Below are 26,453 nucleotides of genomic sequence, written 5' to 3' on the forward strand. Positions count from 1 at the left end.
CGGGGACTATTTCTCTCACTAACTTTAAACATCAGCTATCTGAGCAGCTAACCCGATCACTGCAGCTGTACGTAGTCCATCTGTAAATAGCCCACCCAATCTACCTACCTCATCCCCATATTGTTTTTATTTTTATTTACTTTTCTGCTCTTTTGCACACCAGTATCTCTACTTGCACATCATCATCATCATCTGCTCATTTATCACTCCAGTGTTAATTTGCTACATTGTAACTATTCGCTCCTATGGCCTATTTATTGCACACCTCCTCATGCCTTTTGCACACACTGTATATAGACTTTCTACCATATTATTGACTGTGTTTGTTTATTCCATGTGTAACTGTTGTTTGTGTCGCACTGCTTTGCTCTATCTTGGCCAGGTCACAGTTGTAAACTTGTTCTCAGCTGGCCTACCCTGGTTAAATAAAGGTGAAATAAAAAATACTAAAATACATGCTCAATGAGTGACATGTCTGTCTGAGTATACAGGCCATGGAAGAAATGGGACATTTTCAGCTTCCAGGAATTGTGGACAGATCCTTGTGAAATTGGGACTGTGCATTATCCTGCTGAAACATGAGGTGATGGAGGTGGATGAATGGCACGACAATGGGCCTCAGGATCTCATTACGGTATATCTGTGCATTCAATTTGCCATTGATAAAATACAATTAGATTCGTTGTCTGTATCTTATGCCTGCTCACACCATAACCCAAGTTCACAAAGTTGACATCAGTACTCGTTCGCCCACACGCTGTCTGCCATCTGCCCAGTATAGTTGAAACTGGGATTAATCCGTGAAGACCACACTTCTCAAGCATGCCAGTGGCTATCGAAGGTGAGCATTTGCCCACTGAAGTAGGTTACAAAATCGAATTGCAGTCAGGTCAAGACCCTGGTGAGGACAAGCAGGCAGATGATCTTCCCTAAGACGGTTTCTGACAATCTGTGCAGAAATTCTTCAGTTGTGCAAATCCTGAGTTTCATCAGCTGTCTGGGTGGCTGGTCTCAGATGATGCCGCAGGTGAAGTAGCCGGATGTGGAGGTCCTAGCCTGGACTGGTTACACGTAGTGCCAAATTCTCTAAAACGATGCGAGGCGGCTTATGGTAGAGAAATTAATTTTCAATTCTCTGGCAACAGCTCTGGTGGACATTCCTGCAGTCAGCATGCCAACTGCACGCTCCCTCAAAACTTGAGACATCTGCGGCATTGTTTTAGAGTGGCCCTTTATTGCCCCAAGCACAAGGTGCACCTGTGTAATGATCATGCTGTTTAATCAGCTTTGTGATATGACACACCTGTCAGGTGGATGGATTATTTTGGCAAAGGAGAAACGCACACTAACAGGGATACAAACAAATTTGTGCACAAAAATTAGCGAGAAATAAGCTTTTTGTGTTTATGGAACATTTCGGGAATCTTTTATTTCAGCTCATGAAACACGGGACCAACACTTTAGATGTTGCATTTATATATATTTTTTCAGTATATCATTTAAATGTTCTTACTTTAGAGTAGGACTGTAGCTGGTTGCCCATCACCTCTAGTCTGGAGAGAAGCCGGTCCTCATCTATCAACGCCTAGAAGACAGAGACACAAGTCAATACAGCATAACCAACACGTTTCACATACAGTGCCTTCAGGAAGTACTGCATTACAGACTGAATTCAAAATGGATTATTTTCTCACCCATCTGCACACAATACCCCACAATGACAAAGTAAAAACACATTTTTTTGAAATGTTAGCTAATTTATTGAAAATGAAAATACATAAATATAATTTACATAAGTATCCACACACACACGAGTCAATACATGTTAAAATCACCTTTGGCAGAGATGACAGCTGTGAGTCTTACTCGGTTAGGTCTCGAAGAGCTTTACACACCTGGATTGTGCCACATTAGCCCATTATTATTTTTAAAATTCTTCAAGCTCTGTCAAATTGGTTGTTGATCATTGATAGACAACCATCGTCAGGTCTTGCCATAGATGTTCAAGCAGATTTAAGTCAAAACTGTAACCTGGCCACTCAGGAACATTCACTGTCTTCTTGGTAAACAACTCCAGTGTAGATTTGGCCTTGTGTTTTAGGTTATTGTCCTCCTGAAAGGTAAATTCATCTCCCAGTGTCTGGTGGAAAGCAGACTGAACCAGGTTTTCCTCCAGGGTCTTGTCTGTGCTTAGTTCCATTCCGTTTCTTTTTTATCCTGAAAAACTTCCCAGTCCTTAACCATTACAAGTATACCCATAACATGATGCAGCCACCTTTATGCTTGAAAATATGGAGAGTGGTACTCAGTAATGTGTTGTATTGGATTTGCCTCAAACATAACACTTTGTATTTAGGACAAAACATTTACTGCTTTGGCACATTTTTTTCAGTACTACTCCAGTGCCTAGTTTCAAACAGGAAGCATGTTTCAGAATGTTTTTATTCTGTACAGGCTTCCTTCTATTCCCTCCGTCATTTATATTATTATTGTGGAGTAACTACAATGATGTTGATCCATCCTCAGTTAGTATTGTGGAGTAACTACAATGTTGTTGATCCATCCTCAGTTTTTATCCTATCACAGCCATTAAACTCTGTAACTGTTTTAAAGTCACCATTGGCTTCATGGTGAAATCCCTGAGCAGTTTCCTTCCTCTCCGGCAACTGAGTTAGGAAGGACGCCCGTATCTTTGTAGTGACTGGGTGTATTGTAACACCATACAAAGTGTAATTAATAACTTCACCATGCTCAAATGGATATTTAATATCAGCTTTTAAAAAATATTTACCCATCTACCAATAGGGGCCTTTCTTTGCAAGGCATTGGAAAACACCCCTGTTTTTTATGGTTGAATCGGGGTTTGAAATTAACTGCTGGACTGAGGGAACATACAGATGTGGGGTACAGAGTGTTTAGTCATTCAGAAATTATGTTAAACACTGTTATTACACACAGAGTCCATGCAACCTATTATGACACTTGTTCAGCACATTTATACTCCTGAACTTATGTCGGCTTGACATAACAAAGTGGTTGAATACTTAGACTCAAAACATTTCAACTTTCAAGTTTTTATTAATTTGTAAAAAATACTGAAAAACATAACTCCACTTACAAATTGCGGGGTATTGTGTGTAGGACAGTGACAAAAACAATCTAAATATAATCCATGTTAAATTCAGGCTGTAACAACAATTTATTTTACCTTTATTTAACTAGGCAAGTCAGTTAAGAACAAATTCTTATTTTCAATGACGGTCTAGGAACAGTGGGTTAACTGCCTGTTCAGGGGCAGAACGACAGATTTGTACCTTGTCAGCTCAGGGGTTTGAACTTGCAACCTTCCGGTTACTAGTCCAACGCTCTAACCACTAGGCTACCCTGCCGCCCCAATGTGGGGAAAGTCAAGCAAAGTGAATATTTTCTGCTGGTACTGTAGCAGTCAGTCAGTAAAAGCCATTATCCAGGGAGTGTTGTAGAAAGTGAAGTGGTTCAGAAGACTTGACAAAGGGCTTGTGTGCTGGGGGGTGGTCTAGTGGTAATGACCGCAGACCACATATTAACCTTTTATCTGGAAATAAAACGTATAAATACTTCAGGATTGTGGAATTGTGTATCGGTACCTGCCAACTGCTCTCTGAAGCCTCCTGTGTGGTGGCCAGTAGGGTTAGGGTGGTAGTGTATAGTAACTACCTGCCAGCTGCTCTCTGAAGCCTCCTGTGTGGTGGCCAGTAGGGTTAGGGTGGTAGTGTATAGTAACGACCTGCCAGCTGCTCTCTGAAGCCTCCTGTGTGGTGGCCAGTAGGGTTAGGGTGGTAGTGTATAGTAACTACCTGCCAGCTGCTCTCTGAAGCCTCCTGTGTGGTGGCCAGTAGGGTTAGGGTGGTAGTGTATAGTAACGACCTGCCAGCTGCTCTCTGAAGCCTCCTGTGTGGTGGCCAGTAGGGTTAGGGTGGTAGTGTATAGTAACTACCTGCCAGCTGCTCTCTGAAGCCTCCTGTGTGGTGGCCAGTAGGGTTAGGGTGGTAGTGTATAGTAACTACCTGCCAGCTGCTCTCTGAAGCCTCCTGTGTGGTGGCCAGTAGGGTTAGGGTGGTAGTGTATAGTAACTACCTGCCAGCTGCTCTCTGAAGCCTCCTGTGTGGTGGCCAGTAGGCGTTGCAGCGTTGCCAACTTCTGTTCCAACATCTGCTCCCTGTGTAGGGCCTCCTGCCAGGGGGAGGGAGAGAAGAGGGAGGTAGAGAAGAGGGAGAAAGGAGGTAGAGAGGAGGAGGTAGAGAAGAGGGAGAGAGGAGGTAGAGAAGAGGGAGAGAGGAGGTAGAGAAGAGGGAGAGAGGAAGAGGAAGAGGAGGAAGAGAGGAGGAGGGAGAGAATACGAAATCCATCAGCATTATCAGTTGGATGCTCAAGTAGCATCTATTATCAGTCATCCAATTATTTTCTAACGACGTTAGACCGTAAACATTACATAGCATAAGACGACGTTAGACTGTAAACATTACATAGCATGAGACGACGTTAGACTGTAAACATTACACCAATAACATGTAGTATAAGACAGATGAGAGAGAAGAGCAAAGTACATGGTTCAAATCTTCAAAGTCCCATATCATTTTAACAGTCAAGTCCGCAGTTACACAGTAAGACTGACTCCATGCACCAGGCAGTAGAGTGTAGTCGCACTGCCTGGCCAGTAGATGTCAGTGTTGTTCCATACCTGCAGATACTGGGAGAGCTGGAAGAGTTCCTGAGAGTACATACTGGGGGTGTTGGCTGCAACCTGCAGGAGAGAGAGACATACCAGGTTACAGTAGATAGGAACACTGGTAACACACATACACCAGGACATCAGGTTACAGTAGATATGAACACTGGTAAGACTCACACCACCCAATACATATATTGCTGTGCCTAACATGTGGAAACTATGTATAGATTATGGGAGGGTCCAAAAGAGTCCGTGAGTCATGAGTCAGCGTCTCAGTAAAGTGTCAGTGAGTCATGAGTCTGCATCTCAGTAGAGTCAGTGAGTCATGAGTCAGCGTCTCAGTAGAGAGTCAGTGAGTCATGAGTCAGCGTCTCAGTAGAGAGTCAGTGAGTCATGAGTCAGCGTCTCGGTAGAGAGTCATGAGTCAGCGTCTCAGTAAAGAGTCAGTGAGTCATGAGTCTGCATCTCAGTAGAGTCAGTGAGTCATGAGTCAGCGTCTCAGTAGAGAGTCAGTGAGTCATGAGTCAGCGTCTCAGTAGAGAGTCAGTGAGTCATGAGTCAGCGTCTCAGTAAAAAGAGTCAGTTTAGATATTGACAGCGTCAGATGCTGTAGTCAGATATAGCTTCGCCTGGACTCAGACCATCAGATATAGGGCTGTGCTGCATGATGCTAGGTTACAAGGTTACAAGGCAACCCTCTCCTTCACTGGACCCTAAAATAAACCTGTTGCTCTGGTCAGGCAGGGAAAGGAAAGGAGCTATGTTCTGGCCAGGAGAGGAGCTCTGTGTTTAGGCCAGGAGGAGAGGAGCTCTGTGTTTAGGCCAGGAGGAGAAGAGCTCTGTGTTTAGGCCAGGAGGAGAGGAGCTCTGTGTTTAGGCCAGGAGGAGAGGAGCTCTGTGTTTAGGCCAGGAGGAGAGGAGCTCTGTGTTTAGGCCAGGAGGAGAGGAGCTCTGTGTTTAGGCCAGGATGAGAGGAGCTCTGTGTTTAGGCCAGGAGGAGAGGAGCTCTGTGTTTAGGCCAGGAGGAGAGGAGCTCTGTGTTTAGGCCAGGAGGAGCGGAGCTCTGTGTTTAGGCCAGGAGGAGAGGAGCTCTGTGTTTAGGCCAGGAGGAGAGGAGCTCTGTGTTTAGGCCAGGAGGAGAGGAGCTCTGTGTTTAGGCCAGGAGGAGAGGAGCTCTGTGTTTAGGCCAGGAGGAGAGGAGCTCTGTGTTTAGGCCAGGAGGAGAGGAGCTCTGTGTTTAGGCCAGGATGAGAGGAGCTCTGTGTTTAGGCCAGGAGGAGAGGAGCTCTGTGTTTAGGCCAGGAGGAGAGGAGCTCTGTGTTTAGGCCAGGAGGAGAGGAGATCTGTGTTTAGGCCAGGAGGAGAGGAGCTCTGTGTTTAGGCCAGGAGGAGAGGAGCTCTGTGTTTAGGCCAGGAGGAGAGGAGCTCTGTGTTTAGGCCAGGAGGAGAGGAGCTCTGTGTTTAGGCCAGGAGGAGAGGAGCTCTGTGTTTAGGCCAGGAGGAGAGTATAGTTTGGTGTTTAGGACAGTGCAGGCAGGCAGGAAAAGAGAGCAGAAGATAAGTAATTCAATTGGCCTGTGCTCTGCATCTAATGAGATTAAGAGCCCTAAACAAGGAGCCTGCCTAAGGAACTTCCCTCCCAATCTACAGTAAGACAACACTGTATTGGCTTGACTGGGCTTGATATGCAGTCAGTCCCTGTGTACTGGCTTGACTGGGCTTGATATGCGGTCAGTCCCTGTGTACTGGCTTGATATGCAGTCAGTCCCTGTGTACAGTAGAACTGATGTTGTCGATACAAATAAACCCCCGGTTCAGTAGTATAATTTTTGTTACATTCGGTACTTCAGTCAAATGTGTCTCAGGTGATTGAGAGGATCAACTCTGTATCAGCCCCTTTATAGCACGAAGAGCAAAGAGCCTGCTCCACTTCCTGATTCATTACTAGAGCTGTCTATCCACTTCCTGATTCATTACTAGAGCCGTCTGTCCACTTCCTGATTCATTACTAGAGCCGTCTGTCCACTTCCTGATTCATTACTAGAGCTGTCTGGCTATGTTGTTAGCTCCCTGCTCATCATGTCACACAGAAGTTAACACAAATAATGTAACACGTCATGTATAAATGTAGAAACTATTCATGACTGTTCACAAAACATTGTCCATACAGGCTACAACACTTACAATTAGGACTGTCCCCGACTAAAAACAATAATGGGTCAACCGAAAATTGTCTGTTCCTTCTACCAATTGATGTATTTCAATAAAATCAACAATCTGCTTGTCTGATGCTTTATACAAAATTGTTTGATGAAATAAGACAAATGATTCAAGAGGGAGCCAGAGATCAAGATAACCAGAAGAGGAAAAAACACATTAACCTGACCATTCTCCTCCCACTCATACTGTCTTTCTACTCTCCTGAAGTCGCCGGGAAGAGGCTACACGAGTTGGCAACCTTTCATGTGGAATGCCAATTTATCTTACCATTTGTTACGATCTGTGTGCCAGTTACTGTTTTCATATGCACATTGGTGGAACAGCTTCATTTAATTTATAACGTCTTCGTACCTCAAAACCACTCATGTGATTAACCAAAATAAAATACATTGCATAATGACAAAAATAAATATCCTGTACATCACATTGGCTATGCATATCCTATACATCACATTGGCTATGCATGTCCTATACATCACATTGGCTATGCATATCCTATACATCCTATTGGCTATGCATGTCCTATACATCACATTGGCTATGCATATCCTATACATCACATTGGCTATGCATGTCCTATACATCACAATGGCTATGCATGTCCTATACATCACATTGGCTATGCATGTCCTGTCTGCATCCAACTACGGTAACAACTATCAACTTGGGTACTGCCCTCACGCTAATAAACTTACAACTTACAAATATTCTGGGCCCTCAGTTACCTGCACCAGTGAACTTGGGACAGACACACAGCTCTAGGTTATTTGTGCAAGGTTTAAGAAGCAGTAATCAGGCAGGCTTATTTTATATTTTCACTAGATCAGAGTATTTTTCCCCTTTCTTGCTGAGTGGTTATCGAAAGGGAGAGAGCTGGAAGGATTGAGGAACTATTGTCATACTCAATGGATGTAAAAACAGACTTTACATGCTGTTTGAGGTGAAGAAAACGTTCCTTTGAGAAGTTCCACAGCTCATTAATGGTGGCGCGTTAAGCCAATCAGATCTACTATCAGATCTCCAAATAATCAGATTTATATGCCTACATTTGTGTGCAGACCAGGTACCCTGCAGGCATTCACTACAAAAGTATGTGGACACCTGCTTGGTCAAACATCTCATTCCAAAATCATGGGCATTAATACAGAGTTGGGTTCCCACTTTGCTTCAATAACAGCCTCTACTCTTCTGGGAATGTTTTCCACTAGATGTTGGAACATTGCTGCAGGGACTTGCTTCCATTCAGCCACAAGAGCATTAGTGAGGTCGGGCTCTGATGTTCGGCAATAAGGCCTGGCTGGCAGGAGGCATTCCAATTCATCCCAAAGGTGTTCGATGGGGGTTGAGGTCAGGGATCTGTGCAGGCCAGTCAAGTTCTTCCACACCGATCAACAAACCATTTCTGTATGGACGTCACTTTGTGCATGGGGGCATTGTCATATTGAAACATGAAAAGGGCCTGTTGCCACAAAATTGGAAGCACAGAATAATCTAGAATGTCATTGCATGCTGTAGGGTTAAGCATTCCCTTCACTGGAACAATGGGGCCTAGCCCAAACCATGAAAACAGCCCCAGACCATTATCCCACCTCCACCAAACTTAACAGTTGTCACTATGCATTGGGGCAGGTAGGGTAGTTCGAGCATTGGACTAGTAACCGGAAGGTTGCAAGTTCAAAACCCCCGAGCTGACAAGGTACAAATCTGTCGTTCTGCCCCTGAACAGGCAGTTAACCCACTGTTCCTATGCCGTCATTGAAAATAAGAATGTGTTCTTAACTGACTTGACTAGTTAAATAAAGGTGAAATAAAAAGGTAGGGTTCTCCTGGTATCTGCCAAAACTAGCTTCTTCCGTCGGACTGTCAGATGGGGAAGCGTGACTCCAGAGAACGAGCTTTTCACCATTCCAGCCGACGCTTGGCATTGCGCATGGGGATCTTAAGCTTGTGTGAGGCTGCTCGGCCATAGAAACCCATTTCATGAAGCTCCTGACGAACAGTTATAGTGTTGACGTTGCTTCCAGAGTCAGTTTGGAACTCTGTAGTGAGTGTTGCAACCGAGAACAGATTATTTTGTATATGCTACGTACTTTAGCACTCTGTGGTCCAGTTCTGTGACCTTGTGTGGCCTACCACTTCGCGGCTGAGCCGGTGTTTCTCACAGACGTTTCCACATCACAATAACAGCACTTACAGTTGATCAGGGAAGCTCTAGCAGGGCAGAAATTTGACAAACTGACTTGTTGGAAAGGTGGCATCCTATGACGGTGCCACATTGAAAGTCACTGAGCTCTTCAGTAAGGCCATTCTACTGCCAATGTCTGTCTATGGAGATTGCATGGCTTGTATGTGCGATTTTACACACTGGTCAGCAACAGGTGTGGGGGAAATAGCCGAATCCTCTCATTTGAAAGGGCGTCCAAATACTTCTGCATACATAGTAGGGCCCCCATTTAGTCGATTGTTTGGTTCGTTTGGACTTTTGGTCATCTGATACTATTTCTGATTGCCGTAGCTCCCCAAAGTCGCTTTTTTTATTTGCCTCAAAACAGCAAAACTAAGTCTGCTTGAACATCCATTCAGAATGACAATACCTCCTCAATGTAGCCTGTTTCAAAAATCTTCTTTCAATAGCCACTCAGCATGAAAGGGGAAACAATGTAATGATCTAATCGTACTTCTCCCTTGCACAAATAGTCCACAAAAATATTATGATATTGAACTCAGATGCCCAACAATAGAACAGAGCAGTAGCTGAGTTTGTCTGGATCAAGTGCCATTGTGTGTCTGGCTAATATGCCTTTCTTGTGTGATATAATTTTTGGTATTGAGTCTCGTGATGGTATCGAGTATTGTGTCACTAAACCACCTATCGGTATCGAAGTCCAAATTTCTGACAACATTACCATCAGGTAGCCACTGAATCAACAGGAGGTCAGTTAGACATGTTGAATGGACCATCAGGTAGCCACTGAATCAACAGGAGGTCAGTAGACATGTTGAATGGACCATCAGGTAACCACTGAATCAACAGGAGGTCAGTAGACATGTTGAATGGACCATCAGGTAACAACTGAATCAACAGGATGTCAGTAGACATGTTGAATGGACCATCAGGTAGCCACTGAAACCCACCGCATTAAAACCAACCCACCCACCCACCGCATTAAAACCAACCCACCCGCCGCATTAAAACCAACCCACCCGCCCACCGCATTAAAACCAACCCACCCACCCACCGCATTAAAACCAACCCACCCGCCGCATTAAAACCAACCCACCCGCCCACCGCATTAAAACCAACCCACCCACCCACCGCATTAAAACCAACCCACCCACCCACCGCATTAAAACCAACCCACCCACCCACCGTATTAAAACCAACCCACCAACCCACCATATTAAAACCAACCCACCAACCCACCATATTAAAACCAACCCACCAACCCACCATATTAAAACCAACCCACCGTATCAAAACCAACCCACCCACCCACCGCATTAAAACCAACCCACCCACCCACCGCATTAAAACCAACCCACCCACCCACCCACCGCATTAAAACCAACCCACCCACCCACCGTATTAAAACCAACCCACCAACCCACCATATTAAAACCAACCCACCAACCCACCATATTAAAACCAACCCACCGTATTAAAACCAACCCACCGTATTAAAACCAACCCACCGTATTAAAACCAACCCACCAACCCACCGTATTAAAACCAACCCACCAACCCACCGTATTAAAACCAAATCAACCGTATTAAAACCAAATCAACCGTATTAAAACCAACCCACCGTATTAAAACCAACCCACCGTATTAAAACCAACCCACCGTATTAAAACCAACCCACCAACCAACCGTATTAAAACCAATCAACCGTATTAAAACCAACCAACCGTATTAAAACCAAATCAACCGTATTAAAACCAAATCAACCGTATTAAAACCAACCCACCGTATTAAAACCAACCAACCGTATTAAAACCAACCCACCGTATTAAAACCAACCCACCAACCCACCGTATTAAAACCAACCCACCAACCCACCGTATTAAAACCAAATCAACCGTATTAAAACCAAATCAACCGTATTAAAACCAAATCAACCGTATTAAAACCAACCCACCGTATTAAAACCAACCCACCGTATTAAAACCAACCCACCGTATTAAAACCAACCCACCAACCCACCGTATTAAAACCAAATCAACCGTATTAAAACCAACCAACCGTATTAAAACCAAATCAACCGTATTAAAACCAAATCAACCGTATTAAAACCAACCCACCAACCCACCGTATTAAAACCAACCCACCAACCCACCAACCCACCAACCCACCGTATTAAAACCAAATCAACCGTATTAAAACCAAATCAACCGTATTAAAACCAACCAACCGTATTAAAACCAACCCACCAACCCACCGTATTAAAACCAACCCACCAACCCACCGTATTAAAACCAAATCAACCATATTAAAACCAAATCAACCGTATTAAAACCAAATCAACCGTATTAAAACCAAATCAACCGTATTAAAACCAAATCAACCGTATTAAAACCAAATCAACCGTATTAAAACCAACCAACCGTATTAAAACCAACCCACCGTATTAAAACCAACCCACCAACCCACCGTATTAAAACCAACCCACCAACCCACCGTATTAAAACCAAATAAACCGTATTAAAACCAAATCAACCGTATTAAAACCAAATCAACCGTATTAAAACCAAATCAACCGTATTAAAACCAACCAACCGTATTAAAACCAAATCAACCGTATTAAAACCAACCCACCGTATTAAAACCAACCCACCGTATTAAAACCAACCCACCAACCCACCGTATTAAAACCAACCCACCAACCCACCGTATTAAAACCAAATCAACCGTATTAAAACCAAATCAACCGTATTAAAACCAAATCAACCGTATTAAAACCAACCAACCGTATTAAAACCAACCCACCGTATTAAAACCAAATCAACCGTATTAAAACCAACCCACCGTATTAAAACCAACCCACCGTATTAAAACCAACCCACCAACCCACCGTATTAAAACCAAATCAACCGTATTAAAACCAAATCAACCGTATTAAAACCAAATCAACCGTATTAAAACCAAATCAACCGTATTAAAACCAACCAACCGTATTAAAACCAACCAACCGTATTAAAACCAACCAACCGTATTAAAACCAAATCAACCGTATTAAAACCAAATCAACCGTATTAAAACCAAATCAACCGCATTAAAACCAACCCACCGTATTAAAACCAAATCAACCGTATTAAAACCAAATCAACCGTATTAAAACCAAATCAACCGTATTAAAACCAATCAACCGTATTAAAACCAAATCAACCGTATTAAAACCAAATCAACCGTATTAAAACCAAATCAACCGTATTAAAACCAAATCAACCGTATTAAAACCAATCAACCGTATTAAAACCAACCCACCCACCCACCGTATTAAAACCAACCAACCGTATTAAAACCAACCCACCGTATTAAAACCAACCAACCGTATTAAAACCAAATCAACCGTATTAAAACCAACCAACCGTATTAAAACCAAATCAACCGTATTAAAACCAAATCAACCGTATTAAAACCAAATCAACCGTATTAAAACCAAATCAACCGTATTAAAACCAATCAACCGTATTAAAACCAACCAACCGTATTAAAACCAACCAACCCACCGTGCAACGATTGTGCTTTTTTTTCCGCAAATGCGCTTTTGTTAAATCATCCCCCATTTGGTGAAGTTGGCTGTCTTTGTTAGGAAGAAATAGTCTTCACACAGTTCGCAACGAGCCAGGCGGCCCAAACTGCTGCATTTTCCCTGACTCTGTTACAAGAGAAGTGACACAATTTACCTAGTTATAAGAAATTCATGTTAGCAGGCAATATTAACTAAATATGCAGGTTTAAAAATATATACTTGTGTATTGATTTTAAGAAAGGCGTTGTTTATGGTTAGGTACACGTTGGAGCAACGGCAGTCCTTTTTCCGCACTGCATCGATTATATGCAACGCAGGACACGCTAGATAAACTAGTAAAATCATCCACCATGTGTAGTTAACTAGTGATTATGATTGATTAAATAATTGTTTTTTATAAGATAAGTTTAATGCTGGCTAGCAACATACCATGGCTTCTTACTGCATTCGCGTAACAGGCAGGCTCCTCGTGGAGTGCAATGAGAGCCAGGCAGGTGGTTAGAGAGTTGGACTAGTTAACTGAAAGGTTGCAAGATTGAATCCCAGAGCTGACAAGGTAAAAATCTGTCGTTCTGCCCCTGAACAAGGCAGTTAACCCACCGCTCCTAGCCCGTCATTGAAAATAAGAATGTGTTCTTAACTGACTTGCCTAGTAAAATAAAGGTGTTAAAAAAATTGGCCAAATCAGTGTCCAAAAACACCGATTTTGTTTTAGGGCCATGCCCAACAGAAATGTCCGGGAACTTCCAGGTGCCTTGGTGGAAGAGTGGGGTAACATCTCACAGCAAGAACTGGCAAATATGGTCCTGTAAAAAGTAGGAGATGCACTGCAGTACTTAATGCAGCTGGTGGCCACACCACATACTGACTGTTAATTTTGATTTTGACCCCCCCCCCTTTGCTCAGGGACACATTATTCCATTTCTGTTAGTCACATGTCTGTGGAATCTGTTCAGTTTATGTCTGTTGTTGAATCTTGTGTAGATATTTGTATGAATATAACATGTTAAGTTTGCTGAAAATAAACGCAGTTGACAGTGAGAGGACTTTTTTTTTTTAGTTTAAATTTAATATAACACACTTACATATTCTGATGCCTTAGCAACCCATGCAACATGTCCTCCTAATAACAGCTACACTGCAATCATCCATTATGTTACAGTCGCTTACTGTAACAATTGCATGTCCTGATCCTAATCTCTCAGAAGCAGTTCTGTAAAACACTAGTGAGAATCTCACAACATGGAGGAACCACCCCCCCCCCGTGTCCTTGGTTTGACGTCAATACTATTATTAATGTCATTCATAGATGCTATGCAAAGGGCAACAGAAACTACAATGGAATAGCAACAATTCCTCCAGCAGTTTTCAGCAACATAAATGAGCCAAAGATGGAGTTTCCTCCCCACTGAGGCTTCAATTGAATCCTTCACTTTAGCTTGGGTATCTACTAAACCCACATTCCCACTTCCATCTGTGGATAAAACAAATAGAATTATATCTATAACTACTATTTCTTGCCAATTGAAAATGTGTGTTTTTTTTTCTCCATTTCTAACAGTCGTGCCAGCATGTCAAAGTCACACAGTAGAAACATAACTTAAACAAGATAAAGAATATTTCAGGCATTCACAGCTCATGTCTATTTTTGGTTTATTTTACTGTTAAATGAACCTTGCACCATACACAGATTACATTTTTGTATATGTGATATTTATCTCAGGTGGGCTTAAAGGGTACAGTGGCACACAAACGCTACACAATGTAAATGGCAATAAATATATTTTTTTCAATATGATCAATACTAACTTTGCATAATATTTTAGCCTATCGTCTACATTTATACACCAAACCATCAGTTTTGAAATATTTTGATTAGACTTTGCTATTCAGAATTGACCATAAATCACTGTTGTTCCTAAATATAATAAAATAGGAGCACACCGGGCTTAGTATGAGCTCCTGCTGAGCCCAGTGTGCTCCTATTTTATTATAAAAAAAAAGAAGTTGGTTAAGAACAAATTCTTATTTACAATGACGGCCTGGGAACAGTGGGTTAACTGCCTTGTTCAGGGGCAGAAAGACAGATTTTGACCTTGTCAGCTCGGGGATTCGATCTAGCAACCTTTCAGTTACTGGCCCAACGCCCTAAGCCACCTGCCGCCCCTCTAACCGCTAGGCCACCTGCCATCCTATTGAGCCCAGTGTGCTCCGGCTGAGCCCAGTGTGCTCCGGCTGAGCCCAGTGTGCTCCGGCTGAGCCCAGTGTGCTCCGGCTGAGCCCAGTGTGCTCCGGCTGAGCCCAGTGTGCTCCGGCTGAGCCCAGTGTGCTCCGATTTCACCATGAAGCCAATAGTGACTTTAAAACAAAGTTGAATGGCTGTAATTTGAGAAAACTGAGGATGGATCTACAACATTGTAGTTACTCCACAATACTAACCTAATTGACAGACTGAAAAGGAAGCCTGTACAGAATAAAAAAAGATTTCAAACATTCATCCTGTTTGCAACAAGGCACTGAAGTGAAACTGCAACACGTGGCAAAGATATTTCTGTATTTCATTTATAAATAAATGTGCACATAAAAAAACAAAAAAAATGTTTTCACTTCATATTATGGGGTAGTGTGTGCGTACTCTGCCCCTTCCTGTATTCCCTGTTCAAACAACGACTAGTGGTGAGGTGAGGCCCATGGCGGAGTGGGGTCAGAGAAATAACCTCTCCCTCGACAAAACGAAGGAGTTGATCGTGGACTTCAGGAGACAGCAGAGGGAGAATGCCTCCATTCACATCAATGGGGCCGCAGTGGGAGGGTGAAAAGCGTCAAGTTCCTACGCATACACATCACTGACAACTTGAAATGGTTCACCATCAGACAGGGGCCGCCTCAGGTTCACCACACTAAGACTCTAAAACTTTTACAGATGCACCATTGAGAGCATCCTGTCAGGCTGCATCACCACCTGGTATGGCACCTGCACGGTCAGCATCCGCTGGGCTCTCCAGAGGGTGACCCAATGTGAAACTGGGGGCACACCGCCTGCCCTCCAGGACATCTACAGCACCCAGTGTCAAAGGAAAGCAATCAACCACCGAGCCACAGCCTGTTCACTCCGCTACCATCCAGAAGGCGAGGTCAGTACAGGTGCATCAAAGACGGGACCGAGAGACTGAAAAACAGCTTCTATCTCAAGGCCATCAGACTGTTAAACAGCCACCACTAGCTGGCCTCCACACAGTATCCTGCCCTGAACTTTAGTCACCGTCACTAGCCGGCTACCACCCGGTTACTCAACCCTGCACTTTAGAGGCTGCTGCCCTATGTACATAGACATGGAATCACACTGGTCACTTTAATAAGGGAACACGGGTCACTTTAATAAGGGAACACGGGTCACTTTAATGTTTAAATCATTTGTATTGGTATTTCCTGTATTTTAGTCAATGCCATCCTATTTAACTATCGCTGTACATATACATATTATATCCTACAGCATTTCCACACACACACACAACGGACTCAGAAGTTGCTCGACCTAATAGTTCTTTATTCTGTTCATTTTTCAATTTTTACATTCCTGTGTATTGTAAGATATTTACTGAACTGTCGGAAGCTAGGAACACAAGCATTCCGCAATTAACATACGCTAAATATATGTGTGTGTATGCGACCAAAAACATTTGATTTGTGTCGATAGTTGAGAGGAGAAAAAACATATTTAATCCATTCTGAATTCAGGCTGTAACAACAAAATGTGGTATCAAGGGGTATGAATACTTCAAGGTACCGTATTGCTGTGAATATGTTCAGGCGTTGAGGACTATGAAGAGACCTTAACTTGCCTGGTTGAGTACGAACGTCTGTCAGTTGATCAAATAGACAGTTGACACGTTCATATTTTGAAATAAAACATTATTTTCGTCTGAGCCAGGAAAGATCAACGTGTTGCTGTCCGTTTTTGGGCCAGCTTCATTATTTCTTAATAATATACATGAGGTGTCACGGCCACAGTCTTACTAGGTGTTGTAACTGACGAGGTGTTACGGCCAGTCTTACTAGGTGATGTCATAAAACCTGGTCAGTTACTAGGTGATGTAACTGATGAGGTGTTACGGCCAGTCTTACTAGGTAATGCCATAAAACCTGGTCAGTTACTAGGTGATGTAACTGACGAGGTGTTACGGCCAGTCTTACTACGAGATGTAACTGACGAGGTGTTACGGCCAGTCTTACTAGGTGATGTCATAAAACCTGGTCAGTTACTAGGTGATGTAACTGACGAGGTGTTACGGCCAGTCTTACTACGTGATGTAACTGACGAGGTGTTACGGCCAGTCTTACTAGGTGATGTCATAAAACCTGGTCAGTTACTAGGCGATGTAACTGACGAGGTGTTACGGCCAGTCTTACTAGGTGATGTTGTCTTACTAGGTGATGGCCAGTTACTAGGTGATGTAACTGACGAGGTGTTACGGCCAGTCTTACTAGGTGATGTCATAAAACCTGGTCAGTTACTAGGTGATGTAACTGACGAGGTGTTACGGCCACAGTCTTACCACGTGATGTAACTGACGAGGTGTTACGGCCAGCCTTACTAGGTGATGTCATAAAACCTGGTCAGTTACTAGGTGATGTAACTGACGAGGTGTTACGGCCACAGTCTTACCACGTGATGTAACTGACGAGGTGTTACGGCCAGCCTTACTAGGTGATGTCATAAAACCTGGTCAGTTACTAGGTGTTGTAACTGACGAGGTGTTACGGCCAGTCTTACTAGGTGATGTCATAAAACCTGGTCAGTTACTAGGTGATGTAACTGATGAGGTGTTACGGCCAGTCTTACTAGGTAATGCCATAAAACCTGGTCAGTTACTAGGTGATGTAACTGACGAGGTGTTACGGCCAGTCTTACTAGGTGATGTCATAAAACCTGGTCAGTTACTAGGTGATGTAACTGACGAGGTGTTACGGCCAGTCTTACTACGTGATGTAACTGACGAGGTGTTACGGCCAGTCTTACTAGGTGATGTCATAAAACCTGGTCAGTTACTAGGCGATGTAACTGACGAGGTGTTACGGCCAGTCTTACTAGGTGATGTCATAAAACCTGGTCAGTTACTAGGTGATGTAACTGACGAGGTGTTACGGCCAGTCTTACTACGAGATGTAACTGACGAGGTGTTACGGCCAGCCTTACTAGGTGATGTCATAAAACCTGGTCAGTTACTAGGTGTTTTACTACAGTGCCTTCGGAAAGTATTCAGACTTCTTGACTTGTCCATATTTTGTTACGCTCCAGCCTCATTCTAATATAGATTCAACTGTTTTCCTCAATCTATCTCAAAAAATCTAACTTAAATATATCACATTTGAACAAGTATTCAGACCATTTACTCAGGACTTTGTTGAAGCACCTTTGGCAGCGATTACAGCTGAGTTTTCTTGGGTACATGCTTGGGATACCTGTATTTGGGGAGTTTCTCCCAATCTTCTCTGCAGATCCTCTCAACCTCTGTCAGGTTGGATGGGGAATATCGTTGCCCAGCTGTTTTCAGGTCTCTCCGGAGATGTTCGATCGGGTTCAAGTCCGGGTTCTGGCTGGGCCATTCAAGGACATTCAGAGTTCAGAGACTTGTCCCGAAGCCACTCCTATGTTCTCTTGGCTGTGTGGTTAGGGTCGTTGTCCTGTTGGAAGGTGAACCTTCACCCCAGTCTGAGGTCCTGAGCAGGTTTCCATAAAGGATCTCTACTTTGCTCTGTTCATCTTTGCCTCGATCCGATCTAGTCTCCCTGTTCCTGCCGCTGAAAAACATCCCCACAGCATGCTTCACTGTAGGGATGGTGCCAGGTTTTCTCCAGACGTGACACTTGGCATTCAGGCCGAAGAGTTCAATCTTGGTTTCATCAGACCAGAGAATCTTTTTTCTCATGTTCTGAGAGTCTTCAGGGTTCCCGAGTGGCGCAACGGTCTAAGGCACTGAATCTCAGTTCTAGAGGCATCACTACAGAGCTTGATTCGATCCCGGCCTGTATCACATCCGACCATGCTCTTAAGTCACATAGGGCGGCGCACAATTTGCCCAGTGTCACCCGGGTAAGGGGAGGGTTTGACCGTCGTAAAATAAGAATTTGTTCTTAACGGACATGTTTAGTTAAAAAAATAAAAAATGTGCCTTTGGGCAAACTCCAAATGGGCTGTTATGTGCCTTTTACTGTGGAGTGCCTTCCGTCTGGCCACTCTACAAAGAGATTGGTGGATTGATGCAGAGATGGTTGTCCTTCTGGGAGAACTTTAGAGCTTTGTCAGTTTGAACATCGGGTTCTTGGTCACCTCCTTGATAAAAAATCCTTGATAAAAAGCCAGATTTCCTAGACCAGGCCAAACTCTGCAGTCTTAGTGGTTCAAAGTTCCTCCATTTAAGAATGGAGGTCACGGTGTTCTTGGGGATCTTCAATGCTGCAGACATCTTTTTGGTACCCTTCCCCAGATCTGTGCCTCGACGCAATCCTGTATCAGAGCTCTACGGACAATTCCTTTGACCTCATGGCTTGGTTTCTGCTCTGACATGCACGGTCAACTGTGGGACCTTACACAGACAGCTGTGTGCCTTTCCAAATCATGTCCAATCAATTGAATTTACCACAGGTGGACTCCAATCAAGTTGTAGAAACATCTCAAGGATGATCAATGGAAACAGAATCCAACTGAACTCAATTTCAAGTCTCAGAGCCAAGGGTCTGAATATGTATGTAAATAAGGTATGTTTATTTTAAATAGATCTTCAAAAAAATTCTAAAAACCTGTTTTTGCTTTGTCATTATGGGGTACTGTGTGTAGATTGATAAAATGTTATTTAATCCACTTTAGAATAAAGCTGTAATGTAACAAAATCTGGAAAAAGACAAGGGGTCTGAATACTTTCCGAAGGCACTGTAGATAAAGACGGACAGAACATTTTCCAGGAACCATATTCCAAAAGCCTACATGGATGTAAGGATGAGTTTTCATGAACGTCTGACTGTACCCCTTACAAAAGGCTAAGGGCATGTGTGGCCCTCCACGGATGAAGCTCATGAGCAAAACGCAAGATTACGTGCCTCCCGCTGTTGCTGACACACCCATCCCTTCTGCCAACTACCAACCTGGAGAGTGGAGGGTTGTGGCAGGGGACAACAATCTCAGATCCCCCCCCCCCCTCAGACATGTGCCATGGAAGGAAAACATGGTTCGAAGATGACAACTCAACCCAAAGCCAGCCAATCAGATTTTTGGACTGCTCACAGACTCAGTTCTTTGTGTGCACTGTAAACCAAAATACATTGAATAAAAAAAAGTAGAATTTGAATCTTGTTAATAAAATGAAACCCGATTCTATGGCGTCAGTGTTCAGTAATTTACATTTGATTGAACTACACCACCAGTAGAAGAAAACCTGTCAAGTCTGTGGCTGGCAGCTCTTCTCTACGTTATCAGTCTGTGGCTGGCAGCTCTTCTCTACGTTATCAGTCTGTGGCTGGCAGCTCTTCTCTACGCTATCAGTCTGTGGCTGGCAGCTCTTCTCTACGTTATCAGTCTGTGGCTGGCAGCTCTTCTCTACGTTATCAGTCTGTGGCTGGCAGCTCTTCTCTACGTTATCAGTCTGTGGCTGGCAGCTCTTCTCTACGTTATCAGTCTGTGGCTCGCAGCTCTTCTCTACGTTATCAGTCTGTGGCTCACAGCTCTTCTCTACGTTATCAGTCTGTGGCTCGCAGCTCTTCCCTACGTTATCAGTCTGTGGCTCGCAGCTCTTCTCTACGTTATCAGTCTGTGGCTCACAGCTCTTCTCTACGTTATCAGTCTGTGGCTCACAGCTCTTCTCTACGTTATCAGTCTATGGCTCACAGCTCTTCTCTACGTTATCAGTCTGTGGCTCACAGCTCTTCTCTACATTATCAGTCTGTGGCTGGCAGCTCTTCTCTACGTTATCAGTCTGTGGCTCGCAGCTCTTCTCTACGTTATCAGTCTGTGGCTCACAGCTCTTCTCTACGTTATCAGTCTGTGGCTGGCAGCTCTTCTCTACGTTATCAGTCTGTGGCTCGCAGCTCTTCTCTACGTTATCAGTCTGTGGCTGGCAGCTCTTCTCTACGTTATCAGTCTGTGGCTGGCAGCTCTTCTCTACGTTATCAGTCTGTGGCTCACAGCTCTTCTCTACGTTATCAGTCTATGGCTCACAGCTCTTCTCTACGTTATCAGTCTGTGGCTCACAGCTCTTCTCTACATTATCAGTCTGTGGCTGGCAGCTCTATGTTATCAGCACCTGATGCTCAAATAGAACGCATTCAATCATCTTGTATTGCGAAGAAGAAGCCAACAGAGCTTTTTCAGCACACAAAAATACATCTTTATTCTGGCTTCTGAAAGTCAAATGCAATACACCAGTCTGCTATGACCAGACATGTAAACAACAAACGTTAGTTTACAAAAGTTTCAGTGTTGATACAAATATTTATGAGGACTAGAAATATTTTGGAAACAATAGTAAAACAGTGTCTGACTCCTGAGATGTCTGAACAACAACAGAAGAAGTTGTTAATTTCACTGGGGTCCCAGTCGTTCGGACATGTCATGCACGATCTCATGCAGTTGTTGATAGAATTCCTCTGGACTTTTGGTGAGAGCTCATCCATGAAATCAGCTATAAGTGCCAGGGCCCTGTGGAGAGGAGAAGAAGACATTAGGAGTGTCTGGAGAACAGTGTACATGGTGAGGAGAGGGGAAAAAAGGACAACAGAAGAGAAGGGGATCAGAGTAGAGGGAAATTATTTGTATTTATTTACCTCAGGGATAAGCTGGTGGCTCCGGTGCGTGACGTTCTTCAGATTGAGATCTGTCTTTAAATCATTTGCAATGCCTTTGCCAGTGATGTGTCAAGGTTTGAGTCTGCAGCTCTTTCCTCCCTTCTCACAGCCCTGCTGCTCTGTGGAGTGGGTGAGGAGCTCACAGCCCTGCTGCTACTGCTGCTCTGTGGCGTGGGTGAGGAGCTCACAGCCCTGCTGCTACTGCTCTGTGGAGTGGATGAGGAGCTCACAGCCCTGCTGCTCTGTGGAGTGGGTGAGGAGCTCACAGCCCTGCTGCTACTGCTGCTCTGTGGCGTGGGTGAGGAGCTCACAGCCCTGCTGCTACTGCTCTGTGGAGTGGATGAGGAGCTCACAGCCCTGCTGCTCTGTGGAGTGGGTGAGGAGCTCACAGCCCTGCTGCTACTGCTGCTCTGTGGAGTGGGTGAGGAGCTCACAGCCCTGCTGCTACTGCTGCTCTGTGGAGTGGGTGAGGAGCTCACAGCCCTGCTGCTACTGCTGCTCTGTGGAGTGGGTGAGGAGCTCACAGCCCTGCTGCTACTGCTGCTCTGTGGAGTGGGTGAGGAGCTCACAGCCCTGCTGCTACTGCTGCTCTGTGGAGTGGGTGAGGAGCTCACAGCCCTGCTGCTACTGCTGCTCTGTGGAGTGGGTGAGGAGCTCACAGCCCTGCTGCTACTGCTGCTCTGTGGAGTGGGTGAGGAGCTCACAGCCCTGCTGCTACTGCTCTGTGGAGTGGATGAGGAGCAAGCCAGTGGAATAGGTCTTGGAGATGGGCCCAGGATATTACTTACCAGGTCCCACATGGAGATTGTTTCCAATTCTGCACTGCAGCTCAGTGTGGGAGATGGACTTGGGGACAGTTGAACAGGCAGTGATGGTAGTGCTTGGGGGGCAGAAAACAAAACCAGGTGTGGTCTCCATTCACCTGTTTGTGCCTTGAAAAATAAAAAAGGTAGAGGGCTACTTATTACACATATGCAAACCGATCAATGAACATGGGATATCATTAACTGAGACGACAATAGACCATATAATTTTGCAACCGTTGGAGCAGAGTTGAGAATAATAGCTTGGCCAGGCCTACTCAACTCTGCTCAAACGGTTGCAACATTTTGACTAGCTGGACCTTGAAACCAAACTTCGACTTTGGTGTAACCAACATGGGAAGCTTATGATTCTTTCTGACAAAATGTTTGATAAAAAGTTGTAAAGATCTTTAGGTTAATTTGGTTGCTTGCTCTGCACAAGTATCCTGCTAGGCTAGCTAGCCTGCAAAGTAGCTAGAGCTAGCTATATTTAGCAGAATATGGCTACTTTTCGTCGACTAAAATAGAAAATACAACATACCCCAATCCTTTGATGAAGACTGCATGCTGCTTTCAGTCTTCCCATGCTTCACGTGCTGAACAAGCCAGCAGCAACATATCTGAAGTAGTCTTTCCACTGGTATCTTCACGGAGGCCCTGGTTTCTTTTCTTGCCTTGACAAACTGTTCGCCAAACCTACCCCACTTCTTTGAACAAGTGGTTGGGTCAGACTCCAGCGTCTCTGCAATTTCCCCTCCATGAATTGGAGGGGTGTCCACATACAAATGGTCTCTCTTTGGGTGCAACACTCACTACCGAGCTCCTAACTGCCTCTGGAAGCAACCTCAGCACAAGAACTGTTCGTCGGGAGCTTCATGAAATTGGTTTCCACGGCCGAGCAGCCGCAAGGCTAACACCATGCGCAATGCCAAACACTGGCTGGAATTGTGTAAAGCTCGCCGCCATTGGACTCTGGAGCAGTGGAAATGTGTTCTCTGGAGTGATGAATCACGCTTCACCATCTGGCAGTCCAACGGACTAATATGGGATTGCCGGATGCCAGGAGAACGCTACCTGCCGAATGCATAATACTAACTGTAAAGTTTGGTGGAGGAGGAATAATGGTCTGGGGCGGATTTTCATGGTTCAGGCTAGGCCCCTTAGTTCCAGTGAAGGGAAATCTTAACGCTACAGCATACAATGACATTCTAGATGATTCTGTACTGACAACTGTGTGGCAACAGTTTGGGGAAGGCCCTTGCCTGTTTCAGCATGACAATGCCCCTGTGCACAATGAGAGGTCCATACAGAAATGGTATGTTGAGATTGTGGATGAATTGGAATGCCGACTGCGAGCCAGACCTAAATCGCCCGACCTCACTAACGCTCGTAACTGAATAGAAGCAAGTTCCCGCAGCAATGATCCAACGTCTAGTGGAAAGCCTTCCCAGAAGAGTGGAGGCTGTTATAGCAGCAATGTTCCATCATCTAGCGGAAAGTCTTCCCAGAAGAGTGGAGGCTGTTATAGCAGCAATGTTCCAACATCTAGTGGAAAGCCTTCCCAGAAGAGTGGAGGCTGTTATAGCAGCAATGTTCCAACATCTAGTGGAAAGTCTTCCCAGAAGAGTGGAGGCTGTTATAGCAGCAATGTTCCAACATCTAGTGGAAAGTCTTCCCAGAAGAGTAGAGGCTGTTATAGCAGCAATGTTCCATCATCTAGTGGAAAGCCTTCCCAGAAGAGTAGAGGCTGTTATAGCAGCAATGATCCAGCATCTAGTGGAAAGTCTTCCCAGAAGAGTAGAGGCTGTTATAGCAGCAATGTTCCAACATCTAGTGGAAAGCCTTCCCAGAAGAGTGGATGGAGGCTGTTATAGCAGCAATGTTCCAACATCTAGTGGAAAGCCTTCCCAGATGATTGGAGGCTGTTATAGCAGCAATGTTCCAACATCTAGTGGAAAGCCTTCCCAGAAGAGTAGAGGCTGTTATAGCAGCAATGTTCCATCATCTAGCGGAAAGTCTTCCCAGAAGAGTAGAGGCTGTTGTAGCAGTAATGTTAATGCTGATGATTTTGGAATGAGGTATTCTGTGAGCAGATGTGCATATTAGAGGTCGATCGATAATGATTTAACGTCGATACTGATTGGAGGACCAAAAAAGCTGATATATATATATATATATAATGCTTGAAGCATTGCAAAGAGCTGCTGGCAAACGCAGTAAAGTACTGTTTGAATGAATGCTTACGAGCCTGCTGCTGCCTACCACCGCTCAGTCAGACTGCTCTATCAATTATCAAACTATAGACTTCATTATAATATAATACACACACAGAAATACGAACCTTTGGTCATTAATATGATCAAAACCGGAAACTATCATTTCGAAAACAATACGTTTATTCTTTCAGTGAAATACGTAACCGTTCCATATTTTATCTAATGTTATGTCATAATTACATTAAATTCTGGCAAATTAGTTCGCAACGAGCCAGGCGGCCCAAACTGTTGCATATACCCTGACTCTGCGTGCAATGAACGCAAGAGAAGTGACAATTTCCCTAGTTTAATATTGCCTGCTAACATAAATTTCTTTTAACTAAATATGCAGGTTTAAAATATATACTTGTGTATTGATTTTAAGAAAGGCGTTGATGTTTATGGTACACATTGGTGCAACGACAGTGCTTTTTTCCCGCGAATGCGCTTGTTAAATCACCCGTTTGGAGAAGTAGGCTGCGATTATATGCAACACAGGACATGCTAGATGAACTAGTAATATCAACCGTGTGTAGTTAACTAGTGATTATGTTAAGATTTAAAAAAAAAAAATAATAATTATAAGATAAGTTTAATGCTAGCTAGCACCTTAACTTGGCTCCTTGCTGCACTCGCATAACAGGTAGTCAGCCTGCCAAGCAGTCTCCTCGTGGAGTGCAATCGGCCCGAATTAATCGTCCATTCCGATTAATTGGTCGACCTCTACTGCATATACTATTGACTAGTGGTGTGGGGGCTGTGCTTTGGCAAAGTGGGTGTGGTTATATCCTTCCTCTTTGGCCCTGTCCGGGGGTGTCCTCAGATGGGGTCACAGTGTCTCCTGACACCTCCCGTCTCAGCCTCCAGTATTTATGCTGCAGTAGTTCATGTGTCGGGGAGCTGGGGTCAGTTTGTTATATCTGGAGTACTTCTCCTGTCCCATTCGGTATCCTGTGTGAATCTAAGTGTGCGTTCTCTAATTCTCTCCTTCTCTCTCTGAGGACCTGAGTCCTAGGACCATGCCCCAGGACTACCTGACATGATGACTCCTTGCTGTCCCCAGTCCACCTGGCTGTGCTGCTGCTCCAGTTTCAACTGTTCTGCCTTATTATTATTAGACCATGCTGGTCATTTATGAACATTTGAACATCTTGGCCATGTTCTGTTATAATCTCCACCCGGCACAGCCAGAAGAGGACTGGCCAACCCACATAGCCTGGTTCCTCTAGGTTTCTTCCTAGGTTTTGGCCTTTCTAGGGAGTTTTTCCTAGCCACCGTGCTTCTACACCTGCATTGATGCTGTTTGGGGTTTTAGGCTGGGTTTCTGTACAGCACTTTGAGATATCAGCTCATGTACGAAGGGCTTTATAAATACATTTGATTTGACTATGTAGTGTATGAGCATGAACTGTTTTGGTTGGGAAGCATGCCACAAGCCCAAACTCTCACCCCAAGTCTAACCCTAAATGCAACCCTGAGGTTAAAATAACAGCCCCCACACACACACACGAATGCATTGCAACCCTTACCTTATCAACAGGAAGTGGTAACGGTGCTTGGATGACACTGTGGAGAGGACAGAGGTCAGGAGTCAGAGTTCAGTTCATACAACAGTCAATAAATAGTTAAACTATTTTAAAAAGTTGCCAGTCCAATGGAAGAACAGGTAAATAGAGCAGGAAGTCATTGACCTCGGTGCTGTTATTGATTGACAGAGGTCAGCACAGTAACATTAGGTTTGGGCTATATACTGTAGGCAGGGTTATTTCGAAATACAGACTGTACGACTTTCAATCGTGTTTTAATGAAATAAATAACTTGTATATATTTTGGCCTCATGGGGGCTGGGGGGGGGGGGGGGGGGGGGGGGGTG

General features: G+C 44.2%; 1 protein-coding gene across 17 annotated transcripts in view; it reads right to left on the reverse strand.

Moving 5' to 3' along the window:
* slmapa (sarcolemma associated protein a) overlaps positions 1-26,453 on the reverse strand; it is a 136,997-nt gene that overhangs the window by 64,728 nt on the left and 45,816 nt on the right. For 16 of the 17 annotated variants that reach the window (XM_036984317.1, XM_036984313.1, XM_036984314.1 and 13 more), the window contains 4 exons: positions 26,110-26,146; positions 4,721-4,783; positions 4,117-4,212; positions 1,514-1,585 (listed from right to left, as the gene is read on the reverse strand). In XM_036984317.1, coding sequence (XP_036840212.1) covers positions 1,514-1,585; positions 4,117-4,212; positions 4,721-4,783; positions 26,110-26,146 — 268 coding nt within the window. Of the gene's footprint in view, positions 1-1,513; positions 1,586-3,696; positions 3,756-4,116; positions 4,213-4,720; positions 4,784-26,109; positions 26,147-26,453 lie in introns of those variants that run through there. The other variant, XM_036984324.1, reaches the window with a different exon arrangement.

Source organism: Oncorhynchus mykiss, chromosome 7 (genome assembly GCF_013265735.2).
Source record: "Oncorhynchus mykiss isolate Arlee chromosome 7, USDA_OmykA_1.1, whole genome shotgun sequence".
In the NCBI taxonomy this organism is placed as follows: Eukaryota; Metazoa; Chordata; class Actinopteri; order Salmoniformes; family Salmonidae; genus Oncorhynchus; species Oncorhynchus mykiss.